The 16,806-nt window shown below is 43.4% G+C and overlaps 1 protein-coding gene across 2 annotated transcripts; it reads right to left on the bottom strand.

The window, feature by feature from the left end:
* Positions 1-530: 530 nt before the first annotated feature.
* On the bottom strand, positions 531-16,602 carry LOC105683946. 2 transcript variants are annotated; one of them, XM_048656043.1, is made up of 12 exons: positions 15,435-16,602; positions 14,134-14,603; positions 12,119-13,896; positions 5,849-6,030; positions 3,271-3,332; positions 3,085-3,174; positions 2,795-2,971; positions 2,494-2,678; positions 2,294-2,400; positions 2,051-2,204; positions 1,371-1,959; positions 531-1,294 (listed from the first exon to the last, which is right to left on the bottom strand). In XM_048656043.1, exons 3-12 carry the CDS (start codon positions 12,127-12,129, stop codon positions 674-676), a joined length of 2,178 nt encoding a protein of 725 aa, XP_048512000.1. In that variant the 5' UTR covers positions 12,130-13,896; positions 14,134-14,603; positions 15,435-16,602; the 3' UTR covers positions 531-673. The 2 variants fall into 2 exon arrangements, with proteins under 2 accessions (XP_048512000.1, XP_048512001.1); XM_048656044.1 differs by having other exon boundaries at positions 5,849-6,025; positions 15,435-16,601.
* Positions 16,603-16,806: the final 204 nt, after the last annotated feature.

Below are 16,806 nucleotides of genomic sequence, written 5' to 3'. Positions count from 1 at the left end.
TTTTACTTTTCATTTTTCACACCGGAAATAGGAACGTCGAAAGAAATTTAGAAAATAGAGAAGGAATTTTTTCCATAGATCAGAATTCGTTTTCTCGCCAGATAGCAGAGACAGATTGCTGCGACGTTGGAAATCCAAAGTCAGGATAATCGATCGTAGAATTTTTTTTTTTTCTTTTTTTCGTTTACGAACAGATCGATCCGTAAAACACCTACCTCTGATTTTCAAACTTACAAATATCATCGCGCGATTCGATGCATCGGTAATCGAAATAGGGCAAAAAAAAAAAATATCTCGTTTAAGAAATGTAGAGGAGGATATGAATCGACGGTGATCGAAGAGAAGATAAAAGAACAACAACAACAATCGCATTTCAATATTATCACCATAATTCTTTATTATCTCTGTATAATAATTTTCTACAACAATTGAAAAATGTCGAATCGACGTGTGTGCGTGCGTGCGATTTACGGTCGACGTGATATCGTCGTTTTTTTTATTATTATTATCTGTTTTTTTTTTTTTTTTTCTCTCATTACATCTGCACCCGCAGCTGTTACATCTTAGGACAACAATTGACAACGGTACAATAAAACGTTATCTAAAATAGAATCTGCAGAAAATATCGTAGGAAGACAATAACCCAGGATAAAATTTAATCGGGAGTTCGCACTTACTTGCCGAATCCCTTGGTCGATTCCGCACCGTTACCGGCCGTCGAATTTTTTCTCCTAGCTGGTAACTGCAACGTGATACCCGGTTGCTGTGAGTGCGAAACAACGTTCTCGCGAGGCGTCATAGTTCTCCTGCTCTCGTGGCTGGTGATGTTTCGAAAGTTGAGCTTCAGACTGGGCACGTGGTGCTCGGGAGGCCAGTCGAAGTTGAAAATCGGAGTGCCTGACCTTAGGTCCGAGTCGGCCGACGCGTCGGTGCACGGTGTCGTCGGCGTCGTGACGCAGGGACTGAGCTCTTGCAGCTGAACGATGTCGGGAACCTTCTGCAGGGTGTCGGCCCACACGTTGCCCACGGAAGCGCAACCTCCACCCCAAGTCTCGTTGGCGCACACCTCCGCCGGTTCGACTATAGTCGCCGTTTTTATGACCAATCTTCTCTGCGAGTTGTAACTGCAACTGTCTATCGCTGTGGCGGTGCAACACGCCGACGCAACTATGGACGTCACCTCCGTACCCTCGGTGTACGTACTTTTGTCCAAGTCCGTTAGATTGACGTACTTCGGCGAGCATCTGGGCGACGAGCATTCCCTCAGAATTGAAGAACCGCCGACGGGTGATCCCTGGGGATGATAAGAACCGTGACGGATAGTTTTGGAAAATAATCGCCGATACGGCGAGGGGGGAAGCGAACATTACCAGAACACCGCTACCGTGATGATGCATCTGGTGTTGCAGGAGGGAGGAAGAACTTTTTCTCTGCTTGTTGTTCCTTATGTTGAAGGTCAACGCTTGAGAGAGTATGTGGAGTGTCCTTTGTTCTATGTCCCCTGATGAGTGGGCCACGACCGTTCCGTTTATCGACATGTCCACCGGTTCCGATGTCTCTCTCACCTGATGCGACGAAGAGGTATGCTGCTGGAGATGATGATGCTGATGCTGCTGATGCTGATGATGATGTTGCTGCTGCTGTTGCTGACTCTGGTTCATACTGTTCATACTGTTCAGCTGTTGCTGCTGCTGTTGCTGCTGTTTTTTCTTCGTCGTAAGGGTGTACTCCAGATCGGACTTCTCCACGCACCTGGCCTCCTCTATGCCGTTTGAGGTGGTGCCGCAGCTCGAATTGTAGCTGGTCACGAGATTTCTCCTCAAATTGTACTCGTGGTTGTTGTAAGACAGTATCTGACGGGGTTGCAGGTTGTCCAGTGGCGGACCGTAGCTGAATTTGGCCTGGGAGGCGTACTGGTAGAGCCAGGTGCTGGACCTCATCACTTCGGCTTCGCTGTCGCTGGGAAAATCGGAGCGTTTAATTCGGCGAGGGTTTGACGACGGGGGAGGTGGGGGTGGGTTGGTTGGTTGGAAACCGAACGCTGGAATACCTCAGCACTTGGTTGGTGCAAACTATGACCGGATGTTGACACTCCTCGGTGGTGTCTTTCACCTGCAGAACGCAGTGTACCCAAAACCATTTTCCCGAGCGACTCTGGAGCCTCAGTAACGCCGTGCTGGAACGTTCTTGGTCGGATTGTATCACTGGAGAATATTCGAATAGCGTGAAAGAAAGTCTCGAAGAGACTCTGGATTTCCGGAGGATCTGGACTCTGGTATGTTTCGCAACTCACCGGTCTGATGCTTACAGTGTGCCGTTCTGATGGAGTCCCAGTGGAGGAGGTTGTACCAAGAAACGCCGACGAGTTCGGACCTCCGATATTCCATGTGGCTCTCCGCTCTGCGGTTCGTGCGACAAAAATAAAGGAGAGGAAATACGATTGGCTAGTGGAATTACCCGAGGGTTCCATATGCGCGATACGGCTCTACTCACGTCTTGTCGATGTGGAGATACTTCATGTCCATGGAATGAATGGTGGCGAATATATTCGTGGCACCTTGAACGACGCTTTCTCTGGTTTCCGGCAAAACGACGGGGGTGCAGGACGCTAGGAACACGGAATCTCCCCGATTGCAGAGCGGAACGAACGGCAGATAACGACCCTCCACGAGCACCACCTGATGCCAAAACAAGCAAGAACAACGACGTGAGAGAAACTCCTTCTTCTTTCGAGCTATCGTTACGGAAAAAGCGTCGCTGAGAGGAGAGAAAAATATGTATCCAACGGCCCGACCTTTTGGTCGCCGAATCTCAACTGCCGCCTCGTGTTTCTGGAAACGTTGATACGGCAGAGAAACAATCTTCTGTTGTTCCCGCCGGCCGTGTTCCTCGACAACTGATTCTGGACCACCACGTGATCCTGTTTGTCTATCACGTCGTAGATGCTGTCCCCGTGGATCAGAAGGTCTTCCTGCGGGGAAAATAAAGGAACGAAATCAATGGCCGTTCAAAGAGAAAAAAACAACAAAAAAAAAAAAGAAAAAAGGAGCGCTCGTTTCCGCTTCCTGGACGTTCCCCACCCACCATCGAGTGTCCGAGATATTCGGTAGCGTTCTCCGATATGTACAAGAGTTTCCCCTGCTGCGTCATCATCATTATGAAACCGGACATTGCCTGAAATGAGAGATTTGAAGAAAATGAAACGGTTTTCCGTCCCTTTCGGCCTACCGACGTTGTCTACGACTCGGAAGGGGATGGAACAAATCGAACCTTTGAGAATCCGATGTTCGGCATGGGTATGTTCGAGGACTCCTGAGGGTTCGGTTTCAGCGCTGCAACATTTCAAACAAAAAAAAAAAAAAATATAGCTGAAAATCTTTCATTCTCATATGTTCGGCGAACGATCGCCTCCTCGCGATTCACCGCAGATTTCGGTCTTCTCGAAAATTTCCGCTCATTCGGCCGGTAGTCGCTCACCGCGTCTACCGCAGGCGCTTCTTATCCCCGAGGACCCCACAAGGCGCGGGTTACCCAGAATCCGGCATCTTATTATACGCCGCGGTATCCCGCGATACAGTACAATGTACATTATATACGCGGCATGTACGTAAAGTATACATACACACATATATCGCTGACCGTGTACGTTATACCCCGCTTTATCGACACGTGTGTGCGCGTGTGTGTGTTTTTCCGTACCCCCGATGCGCTGCCATAGCGTACACGGGTATTTATACCGTACACGGTATATACTTATATATCGTGTACGAGTTCGGTATAATGTACAGGGTGTCTTTATTCCGAAGGAATCGCTATCGGGGTCCGCGATTCCCTTTTTTTCTCTCTCTTTTCCCTCCCGTTTCACCGATCGACGAAACGATCGCCCCGATCGCGTCTTCGAGGACGCGGAAGGAGAAGGAACAAACCAGAGAAGAATTTCGCTTTTCTTCGGACGGAAATTGCGTCCAGATCGTCTACCGATGAAAAGAAAGTTTTTTTTTTTTGTCGGCGGGTCGAGAAGCGAGCAACGTGGAGGCGGGACGACCGAAGTTTCCGGATCGTACGCGTCGAGTCTGTACGGTACCGATTTTTCGGAATTTTTTGCATTTTCCCGGCGCGGGACGCCGCGATTCCGAGGATCATTAAAAACGTCGCCCACCCTGTGTGTGTGTGTCGGAGAGGTAGTGAATATAAGTGACTCGGAACGCGATGCCTTTCGCTTCTCGCGAGCGACCGCCGCGCGATTCTAGATCCCCTAGTCCTCTAACACCGGTTAACCGTCGGCCTCGCGCACACGCTCCGTTTTCAAGTACTTTGAAGAGAAAAGAAAAAAGAAAAACGCGCGCGCGGCAAACTTTTACCGGCGCGTATCGCGCAGTTTTCAACGTTTCGCAACCGACCGACGACGTGTCGTCGTTAGAGACGGGGTGGGTCCGTCGCCTCGCGTTAACGGCGTCTGGAACGAGATGAGAAAAAAAAAAAAAAACGAAAAAAAACAAAAAGCGTTTTCCCGGATCGGCGGAGGGCGAGTGGGAAAAACGAAAAAAAAAAAAAAAGGAGCGCGACGGACACGAGTCCGCGGGGGGGTCCCCCGAAAATTTTCCGCTCGCGTCCGGAACGCGGAGGATGCGGAATATCCGACGGCCGATAATCGCGGTTTCCGTCCGCGGCGACGGAGAATAGGCGAATATACATACAATATAATATACAATCGATATCGACGCGTCTAGTTTTCCACGGGGTATAACGTGGCTCGCGCTACGTTTCGGACGACGTGTATACGGGAACGACGAACGGGCCGCTTTTATAACGTGTAGGAATATCGAAGTCTGTATAAGTACGTATAGAGTGTATAGGTTACGGGAGCGTGAGACTTGCTGCGGAGAGGCCGAGAGGTCAGCGGATCACCCGGAACTCTCCTCCGCCTGGTTCGAGCCGCCGAGTCGACGGGCGGAGGAGATATACCTCGCTTCGTATTCCACCCGCTCTACCTGCAACTACGCTCTACCCCCCTGCGCCTCCTCCCCCCCCCCCTCTCCCCCCGCCCCCCGCCTCTTCTTTTCCTCCTCTTATACTCCTTACCGGAGGAATTTTCGATATCACTTTACTCTCATCGCTCTCGCTACAGCATCGATTATATCCTTTGTCCTACGGCTCTCCGCGCGCACCCGACCAATTCCCGCTCCTCACCCCTCCTCGTCCCTCATCCCTCCCCCCCCCCCCCTCACCCCCGTGCCGCTGACGCGATGCACTTCTGCACTAAAAGTTTTCGATTCCCCGACCGATCGTGTCATTCCGACGCGGCTTGTCGATCCGATTTTTTACCGTTTTTTTGCTCCTCGCTTTTCGCTTTTTTTCGTCATGATCGCCCCTTTTCCTCCAGGGGTGTGATTTTCGGTGCGCTATTCTTTTTTCAAGGGTTGAAAAAGGACGTTTTTTTGTTTTTGTAAAAAAAAAAATGGACGAATGGCGAGTTGTTTTTCTAGTTTTTTTTATCTTTTGAAAATTTCAAAGAATCGCTGAGATATTTTTTTAGCGACTCCGGATATGATCGAAAAATTTTCCTCATAGTCTTTCGGAGGAGTATGAAAAACCGAAAAATTTTTCAAAAAGAGAATCAAATTTTGACGTTCTCGAACGACGTTGGAAATTTTTCAGGAATTTTGTTGGTGAATTTTTGGGGGCTGCTGCTGCTGCTGGGGAAAAAGCGTAAAATTTCGCGGACCGGTAAATAAAACGTCTGAAAACGACGTGAGAAAAAGAAAAAGAAAAAAAACATATCGTTTTCGCATGATTAAGTCGGCAGTGATTGAGATAAATGTTACAAAGCTGTGTGTGTGTATTTTACCTCTTTGAAAGTAGTTCGCCTTGCGTAAGAAAACGCAAACTAGAGCCATAAGTTGTAGCTGCGATAATCTCTGTCGTGTGGAAGCTGGTAACGGCAGTAGATCGCGTAAATTAGCTATTTCGGCATTTATCAAATCTCTTCGTAGCTTGCTCGCACCTTTTGTTGATTTGCTCGCGTCTATCCTTGAATATATTAACATCACATGCAACTATACACGAAATAATTGACAGAAAATATGAACAAAAATGAATAAACAAATAAATAATAAAATAAATAAATAAATAAATAACAACGGATCGCTTTTATTCATTTCCCGAATACCTCTTTCTTTCATCGACGAAACCGACCGATTCCCCTGCACAAAGAAAACAACCCCATCCTCTCTCATCGGTTGTCTCTCAAAATTTGAACAATAATCGCTACCTATTTTTCATTTTTCTTTCACACGAGTACACTCATTGTTAAATATTAAATGGTATGATACAGCCTCGATCGGATCGGTGGCGCAAAAACGAGAAAACCTGCAGATAAGAAGGAGGTGAAAAATTTTCAGACGGCGGGATCCTCGGAGGTTAGCTGGGCAACCCGGAAGGGTGTCGCGGAGGGTATTTTAGCGCGATGCGGTAGATAGGGGATCTCCTCGGCAGCGGGAGTCTTCCGCTCCTTCCGTCTCCTCGTCCTCCCGTTCTGGGTATCGTCGGACTCCCTTCGTCCTCTTGTCGAGCACACGGTGAAGTTCAGGGAGTGCGGCGGTTCCTCGAGCCGTATTTATAGCGTACGTCGCCTCGTCCTCGTCGTCCTCCTCGTCCTCCTCGTCGTCGTCGTCGTCGTCGTCGGTTTCTGAGCGAAGAAGACGATTCTCGGAAGACGGAGAGAAATCGTACCGACGACGACGACGAGTACGACGACGAAGAATAATATTCCGTTTTACCGCAGCCCCACTATCCTCCTACCTAGCCCGGGTATACCTAGTGTATTATTCAGAAATGCACATACCACATACCCATCCCTATACATATATACATTTATATACATATATAGGTATATATATATATAGATATATATATCAACGGGGAGCCAAGAATTGAGAATCTGCAACAGAACTATAGGTAACACGCTGTGGCTATCTTGTAGCGATACAAACGTCATCGAGAAATTCTTAATAATTCACAATAAGCGACGAGAAACGTGAAATAAAAATGACCTAAGATAGATGTCCGTTTTTTGTGACGGGTAAAATGAAAAGCAAAAGAAAAATAGAAAAAAAAAAACGATTTTGTACCTTTACACATTGCGCGATGATAATTTTTTTCCATTTTCTTTTTCTTTTTCTTCTTTCACGCAACGTGGATTTACAGTTCCGATTTTATCTAATCGGTTTCCACGTTATCTCCAACGCCTATTAAATCACTACATTATTTTATTTCATTTTTATCGTCAGCAAATATATAGATTTATCGCATTCGCTGTTACGGGTTCGTTCGCTAATATATCTACAATAAAATTGACACTTAGATCGTTGAAAATTTTTTTATGGTTTTCAGACCGTACCTGTAATGCGGCTGCAGGTGCGTTAAAATTATGCGAACAGTTGTAACCGCGCGAAGGTGTTGAAAAAAACAGAAAAATAAAAAAATAAAAAAGGAGAGAGAAATATTTATCGAAATAAAGAAATTACATGAGTATCATACTCCAAGCGACGATGAAAATTTACCTCCGTGAACCTGACACCCGACTTTTCGGAAAAAAAAAAAAAAATAGCGGAAGATGTTGCAAATCGTTTGTAGTTGTTTGTAGTAACAAAAATTTCGTTTGTAGTTCGAAAGTTTTCGAAAAAAAAGGGGGTCAAAAATCAGCTCGCACCCCACTTTGACCGAATGGAACCAAACAACGCTTATTCAACGTGGAATCGTTTGTAGTTGTTTGTAGTGGAAGAATTTTCGTTTGTAGTTGAACAGAAAAAAAGTTGGAGCACTTTTTTGAAAATCCAAAATGCTAACTTTTCCATTTTTAGGGGTGCGAGTTTTTTTATTGTGTCATTCCATTCAGAATCGTTTGTAGTTGTTTGTAGTGGAAGAATTTTCGTTTGTAGTTGAACAGAAAAAAAGTTACGGCACTTTTTGGAAAATCCAAAATGCTAACTTTTCCATTTTTAGGGATGCGAGCTTTTTCATTGTGTAATTCCATTCAGAATCGTTTGTAGTTGTTTGTAGTGGAAGAATTTTCGTTTGTAGTTGAACAGAAAAAAAGTTACGGCACTTTTTGGAAAATCCAAAATGCTAACTTTTCCATTTTTAGGGGTGCGAGCTTTTTCATTGTGTCATTCCATTCAGAATCGTTTGTAGTTGTTTGTAGTGGAAGAATTTTCGTTTGTAGTTGAACAGAAAAAAAGTTACGGCACTTTTTGGAAAATCCAAAATGCTAACTTTTCCATTTTTAGGGGTGCGAGTTTTTTTATTGTGTCATTCCATTCAGAATCGTTTGTAGTTGTTTGTAGTGGAAGAATTTTCGTTTGTAGTTGAACAGAAAAAAAGTTACGGCACTTTTTTGAAAATCCAAAATGCTAACGTTTTCATTTTTGGGGGTGCGAGTTCGTTGATGGTCGCAATGCGTTCGAAATCGTTTGTAGTTGTTTGTAGTGAAAGAATCTTCGTTTGTAGTTGAACAGAAAAAAAATTCAGCGGATTTTTGAGAATTCCAGAAGTGTGAACCACTGTGTCTTCCAGGTTGGGTCTCCTTCAACGGTTGTGCTCTGTCGAACTGATATTCTCAATCAAGTAATTTCCTCGTTAAGTAGCACTCGCGAAATTCGGAAAATAACAAATGTTTTCACTCTAAACATCTATTGATTCGGTGAATCGTGAACTGATTCTTGGTAGTGTGGGTAATATGTAGTTTTACAGTATTTCACTACCCGCTCTTAGCGTTACCCGGAACCAACGACGTGGACGTGGCGGGCTTTCTGATTCCTTTTTTTTTGTTGCTTTTTTCGATTTAAAAAATTTTTTTTTGTTGTTTTTTTAATTTTTTTTTTTTAATTTTTTTTGCGTTTCTGTTTTTCAACTTTTTAGCTGGTCAAAAATATCCGAATCTATTAGAGACACGAGTCGTAGTTCTGTTTCATTCACTGCTTCAGGTGTAGAGATAATTGTTTTCGATGCGAAACTAAAATCATATCGTCATGAATTCGAAACGTAAAATAATGACCTAATTATCTTTAAGGTAAAACAGAACTGGGAATTTTCGTTTCCGTAAAAGCTCCCGTGCCGTGACAGCAATGGGTCTTTTCCCGAAGTTGATGCCATCATGCAGTTCCCATTTGCCGGACATTCTCTTTACGTACGCCTGATAGTGGCCTATTGAACCGCCAGGAATGAAACAGATTGCCCCTGTTAATGTTAAAGATTGACCCATAAATCTAAGTTTTCTGGGTAGTTCCCTAAAAATGGAAAAGTTAGCATCATGGATTTTCAAAAAAGTGCTCCAACTTTTTTTCTGTTCAACTACAAACGAAAATTCTTCCACTACAAACAACTACAAACGATTCTGAATGGAATTACACAATGAAAAAGCTCGCACCCCTAAAAATGGAAAAGTTAGCATCATGGATTTTCCAAAAAGTGCCGTAACTTTTTTTCTGTTCAACTACAAACGAAAATTCTTCCACTACAAACAACTACAAACGATTCTGAATGGAATTGCACAATGAAAAAGCTCGCACCCCTAAAAATGGAAAAGTTAGCATCATGGATTTTCCAAAAAGTGCCGTAACTTTTTTTCTGTTCAACTACAAACGAAAATTCTTCCACTACAAACAACTACAAACGATTCTGAATGGAATTACACAATGAAAAAGCTCGCACCCCTAAAAATGGAAAAGTTAGCATCATGGATTTTCCAAAAAGTGCCGTAACTTTTTTTCTGTTCAACTACAAACGAAAATTCTTCCACTACAAACAACTACAAACGATTCTGAATGGAATTGCACAATGAAAAAGCTCGCACCCCTAAAAATGGAAAAGTTAGCATTTTGGATTTTCCAAAAAGTGCCGTAACTTTTTTTCTGTTCAACTACAAACGAAAATTCTTCCACTACAAACAACTACAAACGATTCTGAATGGAATTACACAATGAAAAAGCTCGCACCCCTAAAAATGGAAAAGTTAGCATCATGGATTTTCCAAAAAGTGCCGTAACTTTTTTTCTGTTCAACTACAAACGAAAATTCTTCCACTACAAACAACTACAAACGATTCTGAATGGAATTGCACAATGAAAAAGCTCGCACCCCTAAAAATGGAAAAGTTAGCATTTTGGATTTTCCAAAAAGTGCCGTAACTTTTTTTCTGTTCAACTACAAACGAAAATTCTTCCACTACAAACAACTACAAACGATTCTGAATGGAATTACACAATGAAAAAGCTCGCACCCCTAAAAATGGAAAAGTTAGCATTTTGGATTTTCCAAAAAGTGCCGTAACTTTTTTTCTGTTCAACTACAAACGAAAATTCTTCCACTACAAACAACTACAAACGATTCTGAATGGAATGACACAATAAAAAAACTCGCACCCCTAAAAATGGAAAAGTTAGCATTTTGGATTTTCCAAAAAGTGCCGTAACTTTTTTTCTGTTCAACTACAAACGAAAATTCTTCCACTACAAACAACTACAAACGATTCTGAATGGAATGACACAATGAAAAAGCTCGCACCCCTAAAAATGGAAAAGTTAGCATTTTGGATTTTCCAAAAAGTGCCGTAACTTTTTTTCTGTTCAACTACAAACGAAAATTCTTCCACTACAAACAACTACAAACGATTCTGAATGGAATTACACAATGAAAAAGCTCGCATCCCTAAAAATGGAAAAGTTAGCATTTTGGATTTTCCAAAAAGTGCCGTAACTTTTTTTCTGTTCAACTACAAACGAAAATTCTTCCACTACAAACAACTACAAACGATTCTGAATGGAATTACACAATGAAAAAGCTCGCACCCCTAAAAATGGAAAAGTTAGCATTTTGGATTTTCAAAAAAGTGCTCCAACTTTTTTTCTGTTCAACTACAAACGAAAATTCTTCCACTACAAACAACTACAAACGATTCCACGTTGAATAAGCGTTGTTTGGTTCCATTCGGTCAAAGTGGGGTGCGAGCTGATTTTTGACCCCCTTTTTTTTCGAAAACTTTCGAACTACAAACGAAATTTTTGTTACTACAAACAACTACAAACGATTTGCAACATCTTCCGCTATTTTTTTTTTTTTTTCCGAAAAGTCGGGTGTCAGGTTCACGGAGGTTGAAAATTTGCTACGATTTTCCATGCGCTAATTAAATCAATTATCACTTTGTATTATTTCCTCATTAGTCGGACGTTTTTCGTTTTATTTCTTCCTTCCTTTCTTTCTTCCTTCCGTTTTTTTTTTTTTTTTTCTCTACATTCGTTATATTCGTATAACATAATTTATGCTTATTCGAATGAAATTGGAGGGACTTGGTCGCCGCAGTGTATGTATAGTAGTTATTACACTATATAGGACATACGTATACATGTATACGTAGGTATATACGTACAATGCATGTAATACATAAAATCATGTATACGTATATATATGTACGTGCGATGTATTTATCTCTCTAGATACATTGCGGGTGCAATCCTTCATTATATTCCGCTGTACAGTAAAACCTACTACACCTTTATAAATAACCACCGCAAACGGTGAAGTAACCGGAGACAATTACTTTCTGGAAAGATCCTGATGCCCGCGCGATTATGTACATACAACTTATACTGCAGGTTTAATGTATCTAATAAATTTTTTCCACCGTCAAACTCAAAGTCAAAAATTTATAAATCATTTTCACTTATATCGTTAAACTTCGATCATCCATTTTTTGAATAACCGTGTCAAAAATCACGTCATCTCAATCGAAAAAAATTGAGTATTTTATTTTCATTTTTACCCCCTCCCTCCCAATCCGAAGAACGGTTAGCTTCGTACGAACTTTCTTCAATTAGAAATGAGAATTTTTTAAAAAAAGCAAGTATTTAAAATTCTTTCAAAGAAAAAAATTGTGCTTCGTTAAGAATTACAGAAATTCTTGTAGATTTTTGAACGATTAGGTGTACAAAAATAATCGGATATATACGAATATGATTCGGAGCGATGAAAGTTGTTAATAAATGCGGGGAATCGGTTTTTCTCGTGCAACAAATCGATATCAGAAAACTCGGTAAATAAGTCGCGAATGATCGTCACTTACCGATTAAACATATTTCGGGGGGTAATCCGGGGGTTGGATAAAAAATAATTTCTCCTTCTCAAAGAATACGTCGTTCAACGATCAAAGATCGTATTCGTATGGAAACAACCGGAATCCGTCCGACGATAATCATAAGGCGTCGATGTATCGGCTGACTGATCGATTAATTTTTGAAAATCGAATCTTGAAACTGTTTTTTTTTTTTTTTTCTTTTTTATTACAACGCGCGGTGATTGCCAGACCTACCGCTATCGGCACCGCAGCGGCATATCGCGGCGATATTTTTTTGGAAAATTTTCAATTCCGCCAATAACGGACCTCATCACACATGGGGTAAAACGAAAATGAAAAACTTGCGAAAACGAAGCGATGAAAAACCAATATGTATCGCTTGTGATAAACTTTGTAGAGTTTTGTCATAATATCCGGGTCATGTAATAACTGGGATAATATGTATATATATATATATATATCGCGGATCTATGTATACATATATATAAATTCGTAATGATACAGCCGCGATAATAATGGTGCACTTCGCGGGTCTCGTCGGACGCGACGACGATACCGCCGTGGATTCAACACGTGGATTTTACCGGGGAGTCGGCGGGCTCCCGCCGGTTTTTCCCGATATGCTCCTGAGAAATACCGCGGATCCTCTTCGCGACTTAAACCACCACTACCCGTCCACCAACGGCGCAAAACTAACTTCAAAGTTGCGCCCCACCGGGCGACCTCCCACCCCCGAAGTAGGTATGTCCGTAGGAACCTCACCGCGCCGCAACATCACAGCGAGATTCCCGTCTCTTTACCTCTGTACATAAAAGTAATATATACAATTCGTGTATATATATATACATTATATATACATATATATACCGTACGCCCGAGTGTGGGTGGATTTTATGCACGTGTATAGAGAAAATTCTACTCGAACGGTGCGCCTCTCTTTTACATTACGCTCTACGGTACACACAACAATTGTACCTCCTCCTCTTGGTTTTTAACTCTTTTCTTCAATTTTTTTTTTTCTGTTTTTTTCTTTTTTCTTTATAAGTTTCCTTTTTTTATTCCACGGCTCCTCCTTGATCCGCGGGCTTTTACCGTGTAATTTATGTACACAGGTATTGTATGTATGTATGTATGTATGTAAGTGAGGAAGATCGGAGCGAAACGGTGTCTGCGAGACAAAAAATTGTCAACGAAAAAATGAGGAGGGTAGAGAAGAAAAAAAAAAAATAATAATAATGCGCAAGATGGCGGACCCGGGTCAAGATAGTCCAGGCCTCGCATTCGATCTGTGCGTGTCATGGACAACGAGGTTTCATAATTCCTATACGGATATACATAGAAATTTCCCCCGCATTTTGGGTACATATCTTTTATATTAGTTATTTCTGAATCGTCGTCAAGTCGTGGGTGGAATTATCGTTGATATTTTTCGTCGAACTCTCCTGTCAGCTCAATTGATCGCGATTCAGATTGCGCGGTTTGTTGTTGTTGTTGTTGACCAGAGAGTCTGCGATATTCTCGTCCCCGGACTTCCTGTCCTGGAAGTCCCGGAGGCGCTGGGGATGATTTTTAGGAATTTCGTCGCGGCTCAGGCGAGGCGACGGATTCGTTTTGGCCTTGGCCATCGGCGTCGCTCTTCCCCCTCCTCCTCCTCCTTCTTCTTCCTCTTCTTCCTTTTCCGGTTCCGATTCTTCCTCCCGATTATGCTGCTGGTGATGCACCTTGCGCTGGAAATGCTGCGCCGATTGGACCCTCGAGTCGAGTATCTGCATGTGCGTGAAGGGGGATCACCTGTATTATTATCTATTCAATCGCCCCGCCCGCCTCCCAACAATATGGCGGACGCGACAAGCGGCCTCAGCCGTTAGCGATACGTGCGACGTGCTACTCGCGTCGAGATAAACGCGAATCAGTTCGACAATCGACAATTTCCGTCGTCGCCTTCTAAGCAAAAAAAATAGAGCGGCGAACCGCGCTGACCGATCAATGTCCGATCCGTATACCTTTCGCCGCCTCTCTTCGGCCTCGGCCTGCCGTTTCTCCAGATCGTCGAGGGTCAACTTCGTCCTGAGTATCTGCTGTTCCTCCTCCAGGCGCCTCAGTCTGATCGGGGGGTGCTTCCGTATGAGGCTGCCCTCCTTGGAGTCCCGCTCCCGCTCGCCGATCGGGACGACGAAGCTCAGCGAGGAATCCTTCGGGCGCGGACCCGACGACTCCCGCCGCTCCTGGGCCGAGGAATCGGCGATCTTGTTTCCGTTCGCCGACGAATTCCTCCGCGCCGCGGCCGCATCCGGTCCCGTCGTCGTCGTCGACGACGAGGACGAAACTCCCGCTACCGCAGGATCCGCGCCGCCGTTGTTCGGATCCACTCGACGACTGAAACCGCAGCCCATTATTTCGCCCTCTTATTTTCCCCTCCTCCTCACTCCTCCTCCTCCTCTTCCTCTTCCTCCTCGTCGTCGTCTCGGCGCCTCTGCGGAAAAAAGTAAAATTACCAACCGCCCGAGGAAACGGGGGAGAATTCGACCGACTGGATGAGAAAAAAGATCGACATCGATCGCCATTTTGTTCGAAGTGATTCCAAATCTTGACGTTTCGATTCCTTTTACCGCCCCCGATCGCGAATGAGAGTCCTGTCCGCTCGTGAATTTTTGCGTTCCGCACCGCGAGAGAAAAAAAAAGAAGGAATCAAGAAATCGTACAATGAGCGACGAGTTGTACACCGGAAGCCGTTTATGAAATACATATATATATTTATACAGACCCTATTCTTGGACACCTGCGTGAATTGATGTACACCTCATCACATATACGCGATACATACATATACATACCGATATTGGCATATATGTGAACGTGAGCAAGGGTTACACGTCCTCGTTTCGATCGATTATTTTTCAACTAGGGACTCGGGCACGCGAGCGATTCAGCTATGGCTACACATCGGTTGTCATGATTATAGACTAGGATCGTCCAACACCCTGAACATGGTTTTTTAATCAAAATTATACACCTGGTTTTCTGGCACCCGCGAGTGATTTTATTATTGTTACGCCATCGCGCGTATGTAGGTATATCGATCGGGGAGGAAAAGATTTTTTTGACAAAATGAATACCTGTACACCGTGTAATTCAGAGGGCGATTTAAATCAACCATATTATGCGGATCGATCGATCCTTCTGTCGATCGATCGAATAGCGAAAAAATTCAGAAGTTTGATTCGAAGAATATATTGTTCCGAATTTGAAAAATCGACGGATTAAAGATGGTCGTTTCAGAAATCGGATCGGATCATATACTCACCGGTCCGTAGCGCGACGTTTGTTGCGAACGAGGGAGGATATCGTTCGAAAAGTTTGCCGGTTCTTGCGCCGCTGAGGGTGGTAAACTGGTTAAATATAAACTGAATAGAATATGCGGAAAAACTTCGTTTTGAATTCCGCAGGGCGGTGGGGATGACGGAAATCGAAAGCGCGCGCGCGCGCTTGCGGACGTGTGTACGGGGTAAGGGGTTGTGGAAAAATCCGAAAAACTTGTGAGAACTCTCCAACCCGCACCCCGCAGTGGACGGAATTGATGCCGGGATGGGAAAAAAATTGCTAATAATTGCCAATTTCATCGATGCTCGATCGAGAGAGTTCTTTGAAAAAAAAAAAAAAAAAAAAAAAGGGAGGAAAAATTGGGAGGAAACTGCAAATTGAGTTCATCGTTCTTGAGGGCTCATGAAATCTCGACAATGAAGATCTCAAAATCTAGAATCTGGTTGATGAGTTTCGAAACCGAAGACTAGCAATCTTCGGATATATCGACGGAATAGAATCCTTGAATTTTTGCGCTCATCGAACCGCCGAGTACAGGACTTGGGAAGTTGGCAAGTAATGAAATCGTTGTGTTCCAACTTTACTTCCCATTGTCGTTGGATGACTCGCAGGTATTCGCGCGGGGGGGTTTCAGGAAATATCACCTACCCATTACGAAGTAGGTGTCCGTACACGTGACTAGATGTTTTCCGTACGTCTCGTATCGACCCGTGAAATAAAAAGTATAAAAAATATTTATAATGACAAACTGTTGCCATGGAAAGCGAGCTATTGTAACGCGACGTTTTGACCTGCACGTTCTCGTATGTATTCATGATCCTTTATCACTTGTCAGACCGCCGCCCTTGCGGAGTCCGATGATCGAAGATAAAAGAAATACCCGATCATGGAACGGGTTGTTGCTCCCTGGATTAATTAATCGATCCCGAATTCTTTCGAAGCTCAGGACTTAATTGATCGGCGCCCAAAAAGCGAGGCAGCCTGCGAACAAAATCTGATTGGTATAGGTATAATCCTGAACGGCGAAAATGCAAAACTAGAGGTCTGTAAGGAAGGTTTTGGATAAGTAAGATGGAAATTTTCGAGTCGTAGAATCAGAAGAAAAAGTTCATTAGTAACCAAAGACAGCCTGCGAACAATCTTTGATTGGAGTTGAAATCGAAAATCTGTTAAAAAAAAATTCATTGGCATTAAAATTAGGAATTCCTTAAAAGACAATTCTCATCACCGAAATCAGACTATAGGCGGCTTAGAGTCAGAAATCAAATACTATGAAAAAGAGAAATTGGAAAATGAAGTAATCCGCGCCGCAGATAAATCAAATTGAATTTTCGAGCGGCCTGGTGTTAGGTAAT

This window comes from Athalia rosae, chromosome 5, assembly GCF_917208135.1.
Source record: "Athalia rosae chromosome 5, iyAthRosa1.1, whole genome shotgun sequence".
In the NCBI taxonomy this organism is placed as follows: Eukaryota; Metazoa; Arthropoda; class Insecta; order Hymenoptera; family Athaliidae; genus Athalia; species Athalia rosae.
The sequence above is the reverse complement of the archived record's forward strand: the minus strand, read 5'-3'. Positions and strand labels throughout refer to the sequence as shown.